The sequence below is a fragment of the Oxyura jamaicensis genome, chromosome Z (assembly GCF_011077185.1).
Source record: "Oxyura jamaicensis isolate SHBP4307 breed ruddy duck chromosome Z, BPBGC_Ojam_1.0, whole genome shotgun sequence".
NCBI lineage: Eukaryota > Metazoa > Chordata > Aves > Anseriformes > Anatidae > Oxyura > Oxyura jamaicensis.
The window spans coordinates 60,841,082-60,858,625 of record NC_048926.1 but is presented as its reverse complement, the minus strand read 5'-3'; the positions used below and the strand labels follow the sequence as shown (position 1 = coordinate 60,858,625).

The window sequence follows — 17,544 nt, the reverse complement described above, 5'->3', positions numbered from 1 at the left end:
TGGGTATTTTCAAATTCACCTCCATGATAAGGAGAAATAGTGTGTGGACAAATTTGCTCATCTGCAGCTCAAATGCTGTGTAAAAGAAGAATGGACAAATGGGATGGCAGAAAGCAGTAAAATAGTTAATAAAAAAAGTATCTGCATATTATCTGAATGAGCAGTACCTGTAACACCAATGAACATGTTCATAGTAAGGAGAGCAGATACAGTGATGTAATTGATCCAGTTGTATCATCTGCTAGCAGATAATTTGGAAGAGGCCAAAGGACAGCTCCTTCAGAGTACAAAAGTCACTTTGCTGTCTGTGTATAACAGGTGGATTACAAAGTCGTGTAGCTGTCTACCAAGCACGTAACATCCTGCAATCCCATGGGGTGATCCCTGCCCACATCACAGTCCTGCTTGCCCACATGCTCTCTGTACAGTGTCTTGTCTCAAGAACAAGGGAGATTCTTGAGACTTGGTGAAGTCTGCCATCCATATCTGACACAACCTCACTGTCCAGCAGATTTCCCTGAGTTGTTTGGCTTTAGACTGAGACAGGAGTCAGACAAGCACAGAGGAGGGAGTGCACTCAGTGTCTTGCTATGTCAGAATATTCAGGATGTCATCCTTCACACTTGATATAAAAATATACGGATTGAAAAGGTAAAGCATGAAAGGGGGATTCTGCCCTAGGGCAGAAAGCTAAGTTTATTTTCAGTTAAGCTCAAAAGGAAGCCACTGTATATCATAATACAAGAGTTAGCCCTTCAGCCCTGCTGAAGAAGAAGAAAGGGACAGCTAACATTTAATTCATGTTATTAGTGCAGAATATCTTGCCTGCATATTTCTATTAGAGGTGTTTCTTTGGACTAAACATGAAGAGCGAAGTATTACTTCAATTGCTATTTTAACAGCTAAACAATAACTTTTTTTTTTTTTTTTTTTTTTTTTTTTTTTTAAAAAAAACAAAACAGATAGGACTGCATTGCCAAAGTTTCTGGTTTTGTTATATATGGAGAAAAGGAGGAGGCTTAACTCAGAAGAGCTCCATAGTATTAGTTCTCATTTGTAGCATCACAAGGGGGCACCGCAATTCTAGTAAGCATCTCTCTTCAGGCAGTGCCAGGCAGCTTTTTGTAACCAACTATAAAACCAAACCAAACTTGTAAACTTGTAACCAAGCTTGTAAACCAAACCACTAAGCATATGATTTTGGTGAAAGATCAAGCTGAGTATTCAAATGCCATAATCACATCCTGAGTACAGATGACAGAATGTTGAAAATGTCCTAATGTTGAATTCTAGTTCTGTCATATAACACAATGCCACATCCCAGATCATATGTTCAGTTCTCCCCCTCTACTCTCTCTGCTCATGTGAGACCCACCTGGAGTAGTCGATTCAGCTCTGGGGTGCCCAGCACAAGAAGGGCATGCGTCTGTTGGAGGAAGTCCAGAGGAGGGCCATGAGGAAGATCAGAGGGCTGGAGCACCTCTCCTTTGAAGACAAGCTGAGGGATTTGGGGTTATTTAGCCCAGAAGGTGGTGAGGCACTGGAACAGGTTGCCCAGAGAAGTTGGGGGTGTCCCATCCCTAGAAGTGTGTAAGACCGGGCAGTGTGGGGCTTTGAGCAACCAAGTCTTGCAGAAGGTGACCCTGCCCATGGCAGAGGATTTGGAACTGGATGGTCTTGAAGGTCCCTTCCAACCCAAACTGTTCCATGATTCTATGATTCTTCTCTCACACACATGGTTGATGCTCAGAAAGTAAATATTTTACTGGCCTAGTTGTGTTTTCCCTTTGCAAACTCTCATTAAACACTCCTGTATAGTATCCCATTCCAAAAAAATGCCCAATCTGAAGCCATGTAGATATACTAAAGGCTATGTGAAAGGTAAGGCATCTTGCACGGGGTACTCCATAACTTGGTGCCTATTGGTTGTTTAACTTGTAGCACATCTTTCCTGATTGCTTTGAGAGACCACGCACTTTTCTTCTGTTGAACCACAGACTTTACAAGAGGAATTTTTTTTGTTGTTATAGTTCAGAAGTAGTTCATCTCAAGGCTGTAGCTATGAACATGGTATACAAAAGAGTATGCTTTTGTTTTCTCAGTCAAAGAGCCCTTCAGACTGAGTTTTCAATGCATACTTTATATAATAGTCCTCTAAAATATTAAACTTTAATAACAAGGAAGATTAAATTGCCTGTCCTTGCATGAGTTTGAAGGCACTGTACCTTCCTGTACTTTCTGTAATCTAACTTCAGTGAACTAACTGATTTACTCAAACCAGTCTAAAGTGCTTTTCATATTTTCTCTTGCTCTAACACAAACAAACAAAAAGTCAACAGAAAACAAAACAAAACAAAACAAAACAAACAAACAAAAACAAATCTACAACAGCAGAGTATTACCACAACACTATCATAGAATTTTTTTAACATTAAGTATGTGCGTATACTCCACAAGGATGTGCAGCACCACGAACAAATTACTTTCAGACTCAATAGCTGTCTTGCAGAACCATTTTAACAAAAGGAGAGGTTTTATAAATAGAATGACTATCAAGTAATATTTCTTTTTTTGCTGCTCTGCTTATCAACTTTTTATCTGACATAACACGATCCTCCTGGCTGGCTGATTGCCACCTACCACATTTTATGATGACCTGTCAATGTGATTTTGCCAGTTTTCTCGGCCTTTTGTCTGCTTCAGCATGCTTTAACACTATACATCTGCTGAACACCTTTTTTGCACTGTATGTGTTCTTCAGAACTTACTGACAATTTCTTCCATTCTCTAGTCATGTAACGTTTCCAAAACAAAATCCTGATAATCACATTTCCAAATATGTTTTTGTAATTAGTTCTTGCAGATATTTACTCATGTGAATAAATCATATGTTGATTAAATAATTCCAGTAATTACTGACACATGAACCACGTGCAGAGCAAAAACCTGGACTACAAATTCCCAGAGGGAGGTACAGAGTGAGGTTTGTACAGACAACTTACCTGTCAAATAGTTCTCCACCTGTAACCAATTCCAGAACAAGACTGATTTCTGTAGGGGTCTCAAATATCTCCTTCAGTTTTATCTGGTAAAAGACAACAAAAAGGATTCATTTTTGTATTTGTCTTCTTGTTTGACACATCACAGGGCCAACAGAAAGACACAGACTCCAGACAGTGAAGAAGAGAATGATACCAGCTGAAGCTGGTGTCTTATTTACTTTGCAGTTCAGCACATTATTATACACGCTCTCACCCTTTTTTTCTTTCCTTTTTTTTTTTTTTTCTGTCTTTATTCCCTTTATATTCCATTTTTTTTTTGTTTCTGGTTGCTATAAATCCTGCTGCAACTTCTATGTCATACAAGAATTTTAGAATCTACTTTCTTTAGTGCTCGTCAATACCTCTCTGTAAATCTTTCAGAGTAAGCTGAAGTCTCCCAAAGATTGAAAATGCCAAATTTCTCCTATCCCTTTCAGAGCTCTTTTTGCACAGTTTCTGACTCAACTCTGTAAGAACATCAATAATTTACTTTAAAGTATAATTCAACAGTCTTGCATAATGAATTGCTAATGAGCCCATGAGGAGAAACCAAAGCTTTAATCTAAGACTCTCACAAATCTATATAGGTGAACCACAGTAGTCCATGTGGACCTCTCGGGAACACAGGCATTTTTATTTTTATTTTTTTTAAAAAAGGAATGGATTGAAACATAGCTGAACTTACAATGTTGGGATGTGAAAGGCGAAGAAGCACTCCAATTTCTGTGCGGACAATTTTCTTGTCTACCTGGTTAAAAGCAGGGAGGAAAAAAAGGTGAGTAATTGATTTTCCTGTTCACCATAGAAACTTATAGTTGTATCACAGAAAAAGATGTATGAACAGCAGTTCTAGATCTCTTGGGAGAAAACAATGATGCAAGGTACACCAATCAAGTATATTGTAAAGAACAGTCTTCCATCATCACGAGACAGATACTATAACAGAAAAACATATCTGTCTAGCAAAATGATCACAAATGTACATATAAATCATGCAAGAAGTAGACTATAGAAAAGGTATCAGAAAAAAGCTTCATAAATTCCTATTTTTATTCAAGCTCTGCTCTTGTGTATTGCTACTCTCCAGTTTTTGCCCGAATAGACTCCTTTCAACAAACTGTGGTCACCAGCTGTACTTACGTAGTTTTCTGCAGGTAGGATGAGCACATCAAAGCAGTGTAACATGCTGCTTAGGACAAAAAAGCAATGCAAAGGTCAAACACCCCCCTGCCACAGGCAGGGTATAAGGTTTAACTTCAACTTTCTTCAGACATATCTGACAGAAAGGTCTACTTACGAAAAGACTATCCCTTTGATTAAACTCTGAGAGGATTAGCTTTTCCCTTTCTTTCCTTTCTCAAATTGCTGGCTTTTACAATCCAGGCACAACCAACCTATGCCCTCTTGGGGGAAATCGGTCATTTCTCACAAGAAATGCAGACCTGGGCAGTATTTCAGTCAGGAAAGATAACTGCTGATCACCCTGAACTTGAATGCTTAAGCAAGCAAGAAAAATGCTTGTAAGCACATTAAGCATGCTTTTTATGTTACTAGGGTAATCAATACATTTATGGGAAAAAAAAAAAAAAAAAAAAAAAGAAAAAAAAGAAAGCCCTCTTGGTTGCAAATATTTTCACAAAATCAGGAGAAATCCTACAACGATGAAAATTATAAATGTTTTTCTTCTACAGCACTCTTCATCTCAGGGGTTATGAGCTGAATAAGAATCAGCAAGGTAAATCATGAACTTTTTCCAAATTGATGACACAAATTAAGTCAAATAGAATTTATTTTATTTTTTTTTTTCATTTGTTTTACATAGATGAGCTGTTATACTATATAAATCTTCAGAAGGGACATAAAACTATCTTCAAAGTCTTAATGAAGAAGACATGCTTAAAAAATGATCCCTTCTTTATAACCTGAAAGATGAGAAGCTCTTCTCTGTATCTAATTTTTCCCAGCAATGACAAAATCTAAGTATCAGTCACACTCAGAACTACAGAACAGGCAGAATTTGATTCTCCCTGTGTCTGTGTAAGTCAGGAACAATTCCAGGACAGCAGTGCTGCAGTGGTCTGTCAGTGGTGTAAAGCAGTAGAGAGATAAAGCCCTTATGGACTTCTTGAAACTCATTGACATTTACCAGCTTTTAGTAGCTTTAACCAGAAGCAAAACAAAAAGAAGCAACACCCAACTTTGAAGAGGTTTATTGCATCAGAGAAGCAGCAGAAAACAAAAATTAAAGAGGAATAAAATACTCCATTCCCTGAATACCTAATGGGAGATAAAGAGTGGGGTCAATAGCTAAACCTTCTTGGGATGAGACGAACACGAGACCCTTTCAGCTCTGCCACAGGCCTTATATTTTCTATCTCTTTAATCTCTAAATGCAAGAGTTTCTCTGTTCTTGCCTCAGTGAGCAGTGGCTTTGAGGAAATGTGTCACAGCCAGTCTCCCTACCATGCCATGAGCACCAGCCTGCGTGTTCCTCCCCATGCCAAGAGGTCCAACTTGGGTCCAGGATGCCTGTGGCATCAGCATGTTCCTTTGCCTCTCTGTCACCGGTGCAGGTGCATGGCTGGGGACTCGGAGGCTCTGGTGATCCTGGGAGTAATAAGAGGCTCTGGTGATCCTGGGAGTAATAATACATGCCTGGGATATTTTTATAGGCTTGGCACCTCAGTCTGGATCAGAAAAATTAATGTGCTGTATTGCAGGGACAGCTGTTGCTTAGACTGAGCAACTCAGCCCCTCCAAAGACGCCTGTACAAACTGAACAATCTGCAGTTTGTTTTCTCCAGTTCTGAAAATGTTCACCCATCATGCGTGCCTGGCAATGAGCATGTAAGAGTCTGCCCAAATCCTAAATATGTTTCTTTTGGTACTAAGTAGATACTACTTACAAATGACAAAGGCCCCCTCTCAACTCGCTGGTGGCAACAAATTAAATGAAAAACCAACTTGAGGCTCAGTTTCAGATAGGCAGGCCCCTCTGTGATCCATTTCCTGACCTGGCACACACACTGTTTTTCTAATGCTTCCTCAGGTGATGGTATGAGAAAAAGGTACATAAAAAATCAAGATGCTGGGCTGCAATGGCAAATAAGGTCACGTATACATGCTTAGGAGTGTTAAATATTTAAAAGCACACACAAAAATGTCTACTGGGATATTTTTTATGTGAAAAGTGTGCATGTGTAAGTGATATGAATAGTTTTAGAGTAAAAGCAGCAGCATATGTAGCCACAACATTCTACTTTAGGGAACCTCCTGTTTTTTCACTTATTGTTGCCTTCTTACGTTCTCCTAAGTATAGAGAGTACAGAGTTTTATCAAAACTCCTCTTGTTGTAGCTCCTTCCAAGAAAACATATGTACCTAAATCAGGGTCAGAGTAGGCCTATTTGCAGTTTGGGCAGGAATATCAAGAATTCAGCTACAGTTATTCTTGACAGAAATGATATGACAGGATGACAGCCAGGCAGTTCACTCCATAGCATATTTTGCTAGAGCAACAAATTTTAAAATTTGGATAGTTTAGCCAGAATATTCTTTTACCACAAATGTTTGTGCAAATGTACAGATGTAATACCTTAAAAAATTAGGTTGTGAAACCATTTATTTTTGCCTCTTCCTCTCTGGATGCAATTTAGGAATCCAGCACAATATCTAACAATTAATTGTAGCTTTCCTCAAATTAATGTTACTAACAGGATTGCCAGTGAGACCCATGCAATTATATCACAGTCAAGAATAACAAAGTCAGCAGAAATGGTCTATTTGTGAAGAGAGAAAACAAACACATGCTACCTTTCAGACGGGTCCCAATTCTATTAGTTTATTGATTACTCTTCTACAAGCTTTCTTTATTCTTTGTTTTTACTTTATGTCAAATGGACTAGAGTGTGCTTCTAGTCAAATATTTCATTAGTATTTTAGTATTAGTATTAATAATTTCATTTTATTACTTAATTTTCAGTTTGCATGCTTATTTTTCGTTTTCATGAAAAAGTTATCTTAATTCTGTACCTGGTTGTGTGACTGCCTGGTTGTGTAATTTTGACAGTGGAGTGATTTTACAGAGCTATATTTTCTGTTTGTTAACTTCATGCTGCAAGCAGTCAAAAAGCATTTGCTGTGATAGGCCTGTGAAGCAGGCTTCTGCATTTCTGCTTGGTAGACCTACATCAGCTTGCGAAGGTCTTCTCCAGGCAATCTTGAAACACTTCATTATCTATTCTCCCCTGCTGACCACAAGAACTTGGTTTTCACTGCCCATGGACAAGAAAATAATACTAATAAAAAAACCTGTTAATGACTAAAACTTACATTTATATGTTTCCATGGCTTTCCTGTGAAGACACTCAAATAAAGTGTTAACATGCAGCAAAACAGCAAGAACTACTTGCAGGTGTGACAGAGCACTGCCTTGTTCTGTGGCTTGCAGCGGTTCCCAATGCACCTCTGTCAGTAAAGTCCACCAGGAGCTGTGGCTGCAGCACAGGTAAGCATCTGCACCCTGGTTTTCACCTAACTAGCCAAAACACCTACACCAGCGAAGATCCCACAGCCAGAATTTGGGAGCAGGAAGCATCCAAGAACCCAGTGCACTTAACAGAAGTGGCTATCCGCACTGCAGGCACTGCAGGTCGTGGCTTTGATGTGCTGATGGATGTGGCCCCTAAATGAATGGCAGCGTGCTGTGTGCACTCAGACCTGAACTCCTATATCCTGCTTACAGACAGACATGGGGTTAACAGCATTATTAGGGTATTTCACACAACGAAGACACAGAGAGTTAGGACAGCATTTGTCAGTGTGGGTCAATGAAATTATCCACCCACTTTATATTAAAGCATTTACTTGAGGATGTAATTATTCCTGGATGTGTTAATATTTTGTCTATCCAATTGCTTCACTTTTCTAGAACTAGGCATTCATCTGTCTTATAGATACAAAGCACTGCACCTTCAAAATATGATCCTGGTCACTCAGTGGAGTTTGGTTTACAATCAGTCTATTTCTGGTTTATAAATTTCGGACTATTTTGGCAAGGGAAAGGGCTGGAAAAATTCTTAATGAAAGCTGAGATTCTTCCATGTTTCCATGTTCTGGGGTGGTGAGGCTGAGTGATGCTACAAACCCCTGAGATGTGAACGTGTTGCTTCTATCTGAATTAAATCAAACACAAGATAAAACAGTTACTGTGAAGAGGTTAGTCTAGCTGCTTGCTTGCAGTAAGTTACATACATCATCCTGAAAACACAAGTGGCCAACAGAGGCAAAGGCCCCTCAAACTTAGCAGATAGCAAGAAGCAGAGTGAATTCCTCATCCTACAAGCCTGTGCTTTGCTGTCCTCCTTTCCCAGGGCCCTACAGACATGGAGGGACATATCTGGCCACCTGTGGCAGGTCAGGTGAGAATACAGTGCCCCAGCAAGGGGCGCAAAGCAGCTTTTGAGTAGCTTCACAGCACAGCCCACCTCACTGAGCACAGCTTTGCACAGCTCCTTATTAAATATCCCAGTTACTTATTGACTCACATGAACACCTCTAATTGGTGCAAATGAATGCTGTATTGAACCAACAGTTCAGGCTCTGAGCACATACTTCCTTGTATTTACAGCGAGCATGCTGCAAATCATTATTGGCTTACCACCACTCTGCCAAAAAGTGCTTCTAAGAAACAATTTTTATTTTCATCTCAGTTAGAGGAACTCCTCTGCAACCTAGCCTTTTCTGTACTTCATGGTGTCAGTCCCTAACTACTCTTTTTAATTTTGCCATTATTTTATTTACTTCTTAAAAAAGAAGTAAACCACATAGACCACCTGCAAGCAGAGATGCCAAACCTCTGGTAGTCTACAGGTCTGTTCCCAGCTGTAACGAGTATGCAAAGGGCCGCTGGATTACCCAGCGGCTCTTGGAAAGTTTTAAGAAAAAGTGAAATGAGTTTCTGAGCATTAATTTAAATAAATATTCACAAGAATATTCCAACTACATATTTTCTATTTAGTTTTAGGCTTTTTTTTTTAATTTCAGAATGTCCAGAAATTCCAGTTTCTGCTCAGCTCATACACAGGATGTCTTCTCAGAAAGCCTTTCAGTCACAACAGAGATTAAAACACTCTAAAGATGACTTTTGAGTCTGCCTTTTCATCTGTGCAAAGCTGGTTAGTGCCATGTAAAACATCCATCTGAGCTGGCTTACATATCAACGCAAGATAAAGATGTCACCCTTCACCATAAGTAATACAAACTCTCGGGGAACACAGGAAGTGGCATGGCTGCAAAATCCCACAGCAAATGAAAATAGGTGCTTTATATGTGATCCCATCTATCTCTCTAGGTCAGTCTGGTGTTATTCCGTACCGGTTGCAGCGGACTGTGGGTAAAAGCGGAGTTAAAAAAAGCTGAACCTTCTGAACAAAGGATACTTCTTTGTTCCAGTTAGGGAATTTACTTAACACCTATTTCAGTTGATTTGATTCTTTGTGCATCCTTTTGCAGAGGAAAACTTGAGTTTTTGCAATAAAAAATTCCTCCCATATTTTAGGGGTTGTTCTTAGTGGGGCATTGCTTGACCTTCTCAGCAATGTCAGCAGCTCTCTCTTCGTAAGGTAGCAACCTTTGTACTCATACAGGACTAATATTATTATTATTTTTTTTTTTAAAAAAAAAAGATTCAAAGTTTTGTTTGTTTGTTTGTTTTGGTGTGTGTGTGTGTGTTTTAAGCTGAGCAGACTTTTCCAGCTCTATCTCCATTCAAGCTGAACAAGAGGTCCCTGAAGAACACATCAAACAATACAATAAAGCACAGCAGTAATTGCACAGCCCTGCAGTATCTTCTATAAACTCAGCAGGGAGTTTTCATTTTGTAGGTTACTGACAATTTTTTTGAGCCTCCATAAATCAACTAGTATTATTAGTGCAAGGAAAACAGATCACTCCTTATTAAAGCAAATATTTTCTGTCTTTAGGCATAGGACCACACTTCTAATTTGCATCTACAATGCTTCAATGGATACATACGCTTCAGACTGTACATGATGGCATGGAACTGCAAGTTACATTAATATGCCTGCATTAGTCCTGTGAGGTGCCTAAAATCTGCTTGCACATGTGAACCTGCTGGCTGCAAACACAGATCAGATGGGCTTGTACAAGCATATGCTTTTTAAAAAATCAATGAGAAGTGTAGCATCTGTATATGATAATACAGTTAAACTGTTACATGTAAATTTTTCCATCAAAGGAGCAACACTTGTGTTTGTCAAAAAGCATAGGACATTTTGCAGGCACACCATCAGATGGATAGAGATGATTTGTGGCATTGTATATATTTAAGCACAATAAAGCAAATGCTGATTTAACTGATTAATATCCCCTGCACTTTGTAATATAAGAGTTTAATGGTAAAGCTGGCCAGATGCAGGTCACATTGCCATATTCCCCAAAAACACACAGACTTTTGTGAAGGGTGTCCTACTGCTCATCCACATTAACTTAGTGGTATCACAAAAGGGTGAATCACAAGGTTTCTGTGGCTTGAAAAACAGAGGTGACTGGCAATAACACGTTATCTGTACAAGTTCAGTACAAGTTATATGTTCATTAGAACAGGCCTTATTGTACGTTGTAATCTAACTATCTGACTAATTTGGTTGTTATTTCTGCTCTTGACTCATTTTTACACAGATTTCCTCAAATATGTTTGATAAATGTTGAACCTTTTATGCAAACAAATTCCAGGCTATTAGGTATTCATGAGCTGCTCATTTCACCTATTCACTGTTTATAGTGTGTCACTGCTATTGCTAGATTTCCCAAAGCTGTGTAGGGGAAGACACTTAAAACAGAACAACAATGTGTAAAGCAAAGGTAATTACATTTTTTCTTTCCAGTTCAAAATGGTCACATTTATGGGATTATGTGGCAAATTGTACTTAGCGTTTCCTTAGCCATTCTTCTCATTTAATTTATACAGTTACAAACCCCAAAATTACCTCACTTCCCAGTTAAAATTTATTAATATAGATTTTCCTTTAAGTAATGTAAACAATTTTAGACATCTGGCATTCTGTAAAAGGCTTCACATTCACACCCTGACTCCAGATAAATAAATTGTATTGCCACATAATAGATGCCCCTTAGAAACTGAGATCTATTTGAGATAAAACATTGGATCTTATATCTTATATGAGATAGAACATTTCCTATCATCTTCCTATCATCAAGTACATTTTATTTTAAAGCTATTCTAATTTCTTAGGAGTCCACAAATGCATGAGAAAGATCTGGAATATATTATGCTTACTTACACATTATTAACCAAGTGTGATGCCTACTGCAATTTAAGGAATTGCACAGAAATAATAAGCTAATGCACACACTGATCTCTGCATTAACTCACACTCACAGATGGATGCGAAACTTTGGTTCAGTCCAATGAAGCTCTGATGCACAAAGACTACCATTAGTATTATAATCTCCGTAACAGATACCAAATTGCTCTGTGTAATCAAATACACTTCATTTGTGCTCTACCACTTCATTTTGTAAGGCCTGGTTGTGAGTCTGCTGATCAAATGAGAATATTTTGTTCAACATACATCAGGGAAAAAGAAATCTTGACAACTTCAGGTACAGATAAAGGCTTGTGTGTAATCCCTGATAAAATGTCCTGAATCTCTGGACTTGCAGCTTAAACGGCCACCTGAACTAGCAGACTTGCAGTCTCCTGATGCTAGACAAGGATTCTGGTAGATCAGCCCCAAGCACCAATGAGGGGTCCTGAAGTCACAAAGTCACTTCAGTATTGTTTGACCATAGATAGAACCAAATAAACGAGTCCATGTCCCAAGAACTTCTTATAATTTACAGGTTATACATCTTATAATCTTAATAGCACAGAAAAACAGTAGATCTTCAAAGGGGGGAAAAAATCCCTTGAGGAAGCTTTTTAGAGACAGAGAATGAAAAATGTTTAATACAAATGGGAGGCTGCCCAGAGAAGCATGTAGAGATGGTGAGATGATTAAGACTAATAGATAGACATCTGAAAGCATGGCCATACAACTGACTTGGAGAGTTCATAGATTAGAAATGTAAACTGTTTCTTCTTACTGCTAAGTGTCAACAAATACCATCAGAATTTACAGGAGTGTTTCTGTCTCTACATCTCACCAATCCCTATGGAGGGTATCTCAGCTACATTAACGACAGGCACACTAGTTTGCCTCCTCTGCCATCAAATCACATGCAGGTTTGGCAAATCACATGGAGTGAGCTAAAAGCTATCTCTGATGCATGAAGTGCCACTTGGGGATCAATTTTGGTACCTACATAGAAAAAAAACAAGGCCTGAAGACCTCTTACATTCTTCTGTTACTGCACGTAATTTCTGTGGCTCAATCAGCTCTTGGTGATGTCCAGTTACCCTAGGCTGAGAAACTAACTGAGACCTACAAATAAAATATTTTGAAGTCTCCATTACAACTGCAATACTCTGACCATGCTCTCATAAACTCAGGACAGGCAGGTTCTGCACAATGCTCCACAGTAGCTGTCTCTCTTTGAACACATTTCACACGTCCATGACATGGGAGAAAGAATATCTGGCTTGTAACATGCAAGTTACATGACAGACATGGCATCCACAAAGAGTATGGGCATTTCTGCATTGAAGACATCAACATCAACAGATAAAATGAAGAGTTCAAAAGAGCAAGAAACTTTTATGAATCACCTGCATAGTTGTGCATTCTTTCATTTATGCCTCCCAGCATCATTTTAACAGGAAAGATGGAACACAGAAAAGCTTATAGCTGATAATGGCATTCTTCTGACATGGGGTTACACCTCTAATGTGGTGAAGGACACTAAAGAGCTCCCCACTCCTGTACGAGTGTTTCATTATGGAGCTGTGATAGAGAAGAGCACTGGCACCACCATCACCTTAAATCCTCGTTACACCTTTGAAAAGACTAACCTAGAGATCTGAAAGGCTTTGCACTACGAACCCCAGTTTCTACAGAGTGCTCCTTTCACCAGAATTTGAGAAAAGCTGGGATCTAACACTTTGCTCCTTTCTCTCTTCAGCCCTTTGTGCTGGTACTCTTCATTCTGCTAGCTAATAAAAAACAACAAAAATAAGGGACAAGTAGCCTTACCCAAAGCTTTGCATATGCCTGCCTTATCTCCATGGATTTTACTGTGAAGAAAAGCATGCAGGATGTAGTTATTACTGCTTTACTGTCTTATTAATAGCCTGGATACAAATCCTTTACAGATCCAGCTCCTAGTCTCAGCACCTCAAGTGTCTGCCATCCATAAAATATGAAAAAACTACCAAGTTCTCGCACTGTGGTGCTGCAGCTACAACACAGTAATGGCCCCCAAAGAACAGCTGAAATAAGCTGTAATGGTGACATGAATAATTTTCCTGGAGTTCTGATAAACAGATTTTTGTCTTCTCATTTGTAGGAAATAGGACTCTCGTTTGCAGAAATTAGGACCTCGCTCACAAATTCTTTAAAGACATGACAGAGTTCTTCTGACTCCGTATTTTCTCATACGTTTACATTTAAATTCTGATCCTACTATATTTGCCACGCAATTCAGAAATCTACAATTATTTGTCTTGCTATCTCTTCTTGTAACACTATTGTTTTATTAGGGTGCAAAGAGCTAAAACCAATATGATAGTTATATATTCTTGCAGAAAATACCTGAATTTCTGCAGGGTGATATTCCTGATAATAGTGCTTAGAGATCCACAGGAGTTGGATCTTTGCAATACTGTATACTTCAAGTAATAATTTTCTCAAAAAGACTGTAAATCAAAATGACTTGAATACTTCAATACTGATATATATATGTGTAATATATATATATAATATGTACGCATAAATCTAAAATTGAATTTTGTTTTAAATGATTTTATTAATGAAAAATATCAGCTCTGAGTGGAAAATAGTGGAAAAATTTTGATTTTAAGTATATATATGCATGTAAATACATATTGTAAACATTTTCAATCTGGACAAAAAAAAAAGAAAAAAGAATACTGACATAGCAACTCAGACAAATTAGAATATTATGTCAGTCTCTCACTTTTTCTGTGGACCAGTTTTCTCAGCTAAATTTCTGCTCTTCTCAGATGCCAGTACAGAAAGACTGCTGATTATTACTGCATCACAGGATATACAGTCTCATCACTATGTACAGTCCATAACAATAGAGAAACATGGTGCAAGGGAAATATGGAGGCTTCTGTAAGGTCACATGGCAGCAGATAGATATATTCATTTTATAGACACAAATATAGGAGTTTTTTTCTACAAAAATTCCTGTTTACTAACTCTGGCAATCTGCACGTGTGGCACAGAGTCCCTAAACCCTTTTTTTCAGAGTAAACACCTGTGGCACTTGCCATCTCAGTCAATTGGAAAGGTTCAACCAAAAGCAGCACTCCTCCAGGAAAACAGACGTGATATTTGCACAAGCCTCTTGAGTACTACTTAATACCACCAATTCACTGCAACTCAGAATAAAAAGCCCAGCCCGCTATAACATCTGTACAGCTGGGAATAAATATATTTTTCCCAGTTTAGAGTTTATAACATATATAGGTATACTATGTACACATATATAACCCTTGAAAACCAACCCCACTTCTGCAGGAGGGAAGCTTGTTACCTTTACATTTGTTGACACTCCTCTCTGCTCCACAGACATCAAGTATTTATTGTTCTCAAATTGTCTAACTGATTAGTATAATTAGACTAATTCCAGCATCGCCATTGCCAACATGTGTAGATTACAAACTGTTGCTGTGTTTCTGGTCTGAGAAATTTATGTGCCTGAACACTTCTCTGTTTCTGAACTACATCAACCAGTCTTCAAGAAGAATGTTGCTTCATAAAAAATATATATGTGTATATTTTTTAAGTAACAGCCTAGGAAGTATTAGCTAAGCATCACAAACCCTGTGAGGGAGGATGCCCACATATGAAAATAATGAAATTAAAATTAAAATTCTTAAAAACAGTCTCACTTACTTGGTTGCCTCATTGACTGAGACACAGAAGACTTAATATTTCATAATACTTAATCACTTTTATGGGGCAGTATATATCAGTTAAAACCTAGGAATATTAACCAGGCTATCGTACAAAGTACTACTGTGAAGCAAAACAAATAAATGTTATCTCCATGTTATGAATGTAGAAGCTGAAACAAAAGCAGTAAATAACTTATCCAACAGTGCAGGCTGAGCTTGGAGTACAGGAGGACCCAAGCTCCAGGCAATCTGACTCAGAATCCCATTCTCCTTTCCTGAGAGCATGCTGCTTTACTGCAGTGACAGCTCCCAAATTACTTCAGTTACAGTTGTTAGCACTTGGTACATCTAAAAAGATGGCAGGCCCTCCGTGTCTCGACTTGGAAAATGACAGAGCAGAGGCCATCTGTTTTCTTCAGTGGTGACGCTCACTAATATTTTTTAAGCAACTCATCCAGACCAGAGCAGGAAATTTAAAGGCAAAGGTGGACCTAATTCCTTGGTAGGCATTTACCTGCCCAAATAACAAGATGATCTCCAGGCTGGCCCTGGTTCATATGTTGCCTAGCTTCCTCAGAACACACCAGAAGGAGGCAAAGGTCTGCAGACTAGAGGTTTTACTCTATAAATAGCACATTTTACTTCCTTCAAGAATCCAGTGTTCTTCCAGTATGATTTATATTATATATACTGTATGCAACAACTGTTCCAGCATGATTGATTACAAATCTCATGTAATTTTTTAGTCCCTGCATTTAGTAATAATCATATTTGTAAAGCATATCCTAAAGATACTTTATTTTTCTTAAGTAAATACTGAGTCATCATTGCAAACTGACCTCATATTTGCAACTGCAAGTTTGTAAGTTCATCTCTGTACTTACCTCATTTGATGATTATTTTTTTTCCTGAAGCACTACGCGAATCTGCTTTTTTTTTTTTTTTTTTTTTTTTTCTGCATGGAATGGATTTTCTTATAAAGGTATTCAATGAATATGATTTAATTGTTTACATCTTTAACCTTTACAAAAAGTAAGAAATCTGCTAAACACAGGAGACTGAATAATGAGTAAATAATAAAACCTTGTGTTTCAGTTAAGCTCAGAAGACTAACTGAGCATGAAGTTTGAATGAGGCATATAAGCAAATCAAAGACAACAGTTTAGCATGTTAATTCACTGCCCATAGATGTAGGCTTTTAAACTTATTTCTTTTTGTATCTCTTATATACAATTCCACATTTAATTTTTTATACATTATATCAGAGGTTTTTATTATTTTATTTTATTTTATTTTATTTTCCCTGCTAATACATATATTAACTTTTCTTTTGGTCTCTTTACCTCTTCTAACAGTTGCATTTTAGCTATTCAGGAAGTATGGTCCTAATTCATTTCGTAACTTTGACAGTCAGAAATTTCAAGAGTAAGAACTATAAATGTTCCTTGAACTAAGTTTTGTTCACCTAGGTGATGAAGTAATATTAATTACAGAAGCTTCTAAAAACTCACATCTTTCCACAAGTATGTATTCTCATAATTGACTGGTACCCCTTGCCAAAACCTTTATTTGCTCTTAAACAAGACTGCATTAGGTGAAATTAAAAATTAATCTTATTACTTAAATAAAAAGAACACTGATAAGCATTTTATGTTTCTTACAGTCTATTCCCAGCATGCTACTTCAGTCCAAAAGGATCATTTGTTTCTTGTCTGAGCTGTTCCCTTGAGACAAAAACAACGATTTCAGAAGCTTTGCTTTAAAGGACAGTACAGTAATGATCAGCACTCACAGTCCGCAGCTGCCAGACTTCTAACCATACACCACTTGCTGCCATTTCCAGAACATACTGGACCACTTGCTCCCTGACCCCACCCAGTTCTTATGGACACCCTTACTGAGTTAGTCTTGCACTGTGCAGTGTTTAAAGTTAGGCAGTGTCAATGGGAAAATTAGAGTATTTGATCTTTTGTCATCTTTGTCCTCTAATTTCCTGTGCTCTTTGAAACTACTTAAAGTGCACATAACAAAGGGAATTGAGGAATGGGTCTGTGTATCAAAAGCTAACATTCACAGGCTCTTCCTCTTTCTCTCCCATCATCTCCTCCACCACTGAACTGCCATTTATTATTTTTTTTATTAATATTTAATAATTGTTTTAAAAAGTCAACAGGAACATTAAGCCAATCAACATTTTACTGTATGACTTGGCCCATACTTGGTTATTTTTACTGGGAGACGATCTGAGCAAAAATCAGGCCTCCTACTGTGGGAGCACTGTAACATACAGTTAGTTCTGTCTCTGTGATAATAATAATGTGTCCAATTTGGAAGACAGCTACAGTAGCTCGTCGCACACAGACACAAGCTGCAGCATATCGTTACAGTATCTGTAATCAGTATCATGTTTTTAATTATACAAATAAGCTCTGTTGTA

At 38.0% G+C, this 17,544-nt stretch overlaps 1 protein-coding gene across 1 annotated transcript in view; it reads right to left on the bottom strand.

Annotated features, from left to right (window-relative positions):
- CAMK4 (calcium/calmodulin dependent protein kinase IV) overlaps positions 1–17,544 on the bottom strand; it is a 160,895-nt gene that overhangs the window by 71,160 nt on the left and 72,191 nt on the right. Inside the window, exons 3-4 of the mRNA XM_035310910.1 lie at positions 3,727–3,789; positions 3,003–3,085 (exon numbers count right to left, since the gene is read on the bottom strand). Of these exons, the coding sequence (XP_035166801.1) occupies positions 3,003–3,085; positions 3,727–3,789 (146 nt within the window). The remainder of the gene's footprint in view (positions 1–3,002; positions 3,086–3,726; positions 3,790–17,544) is intronic.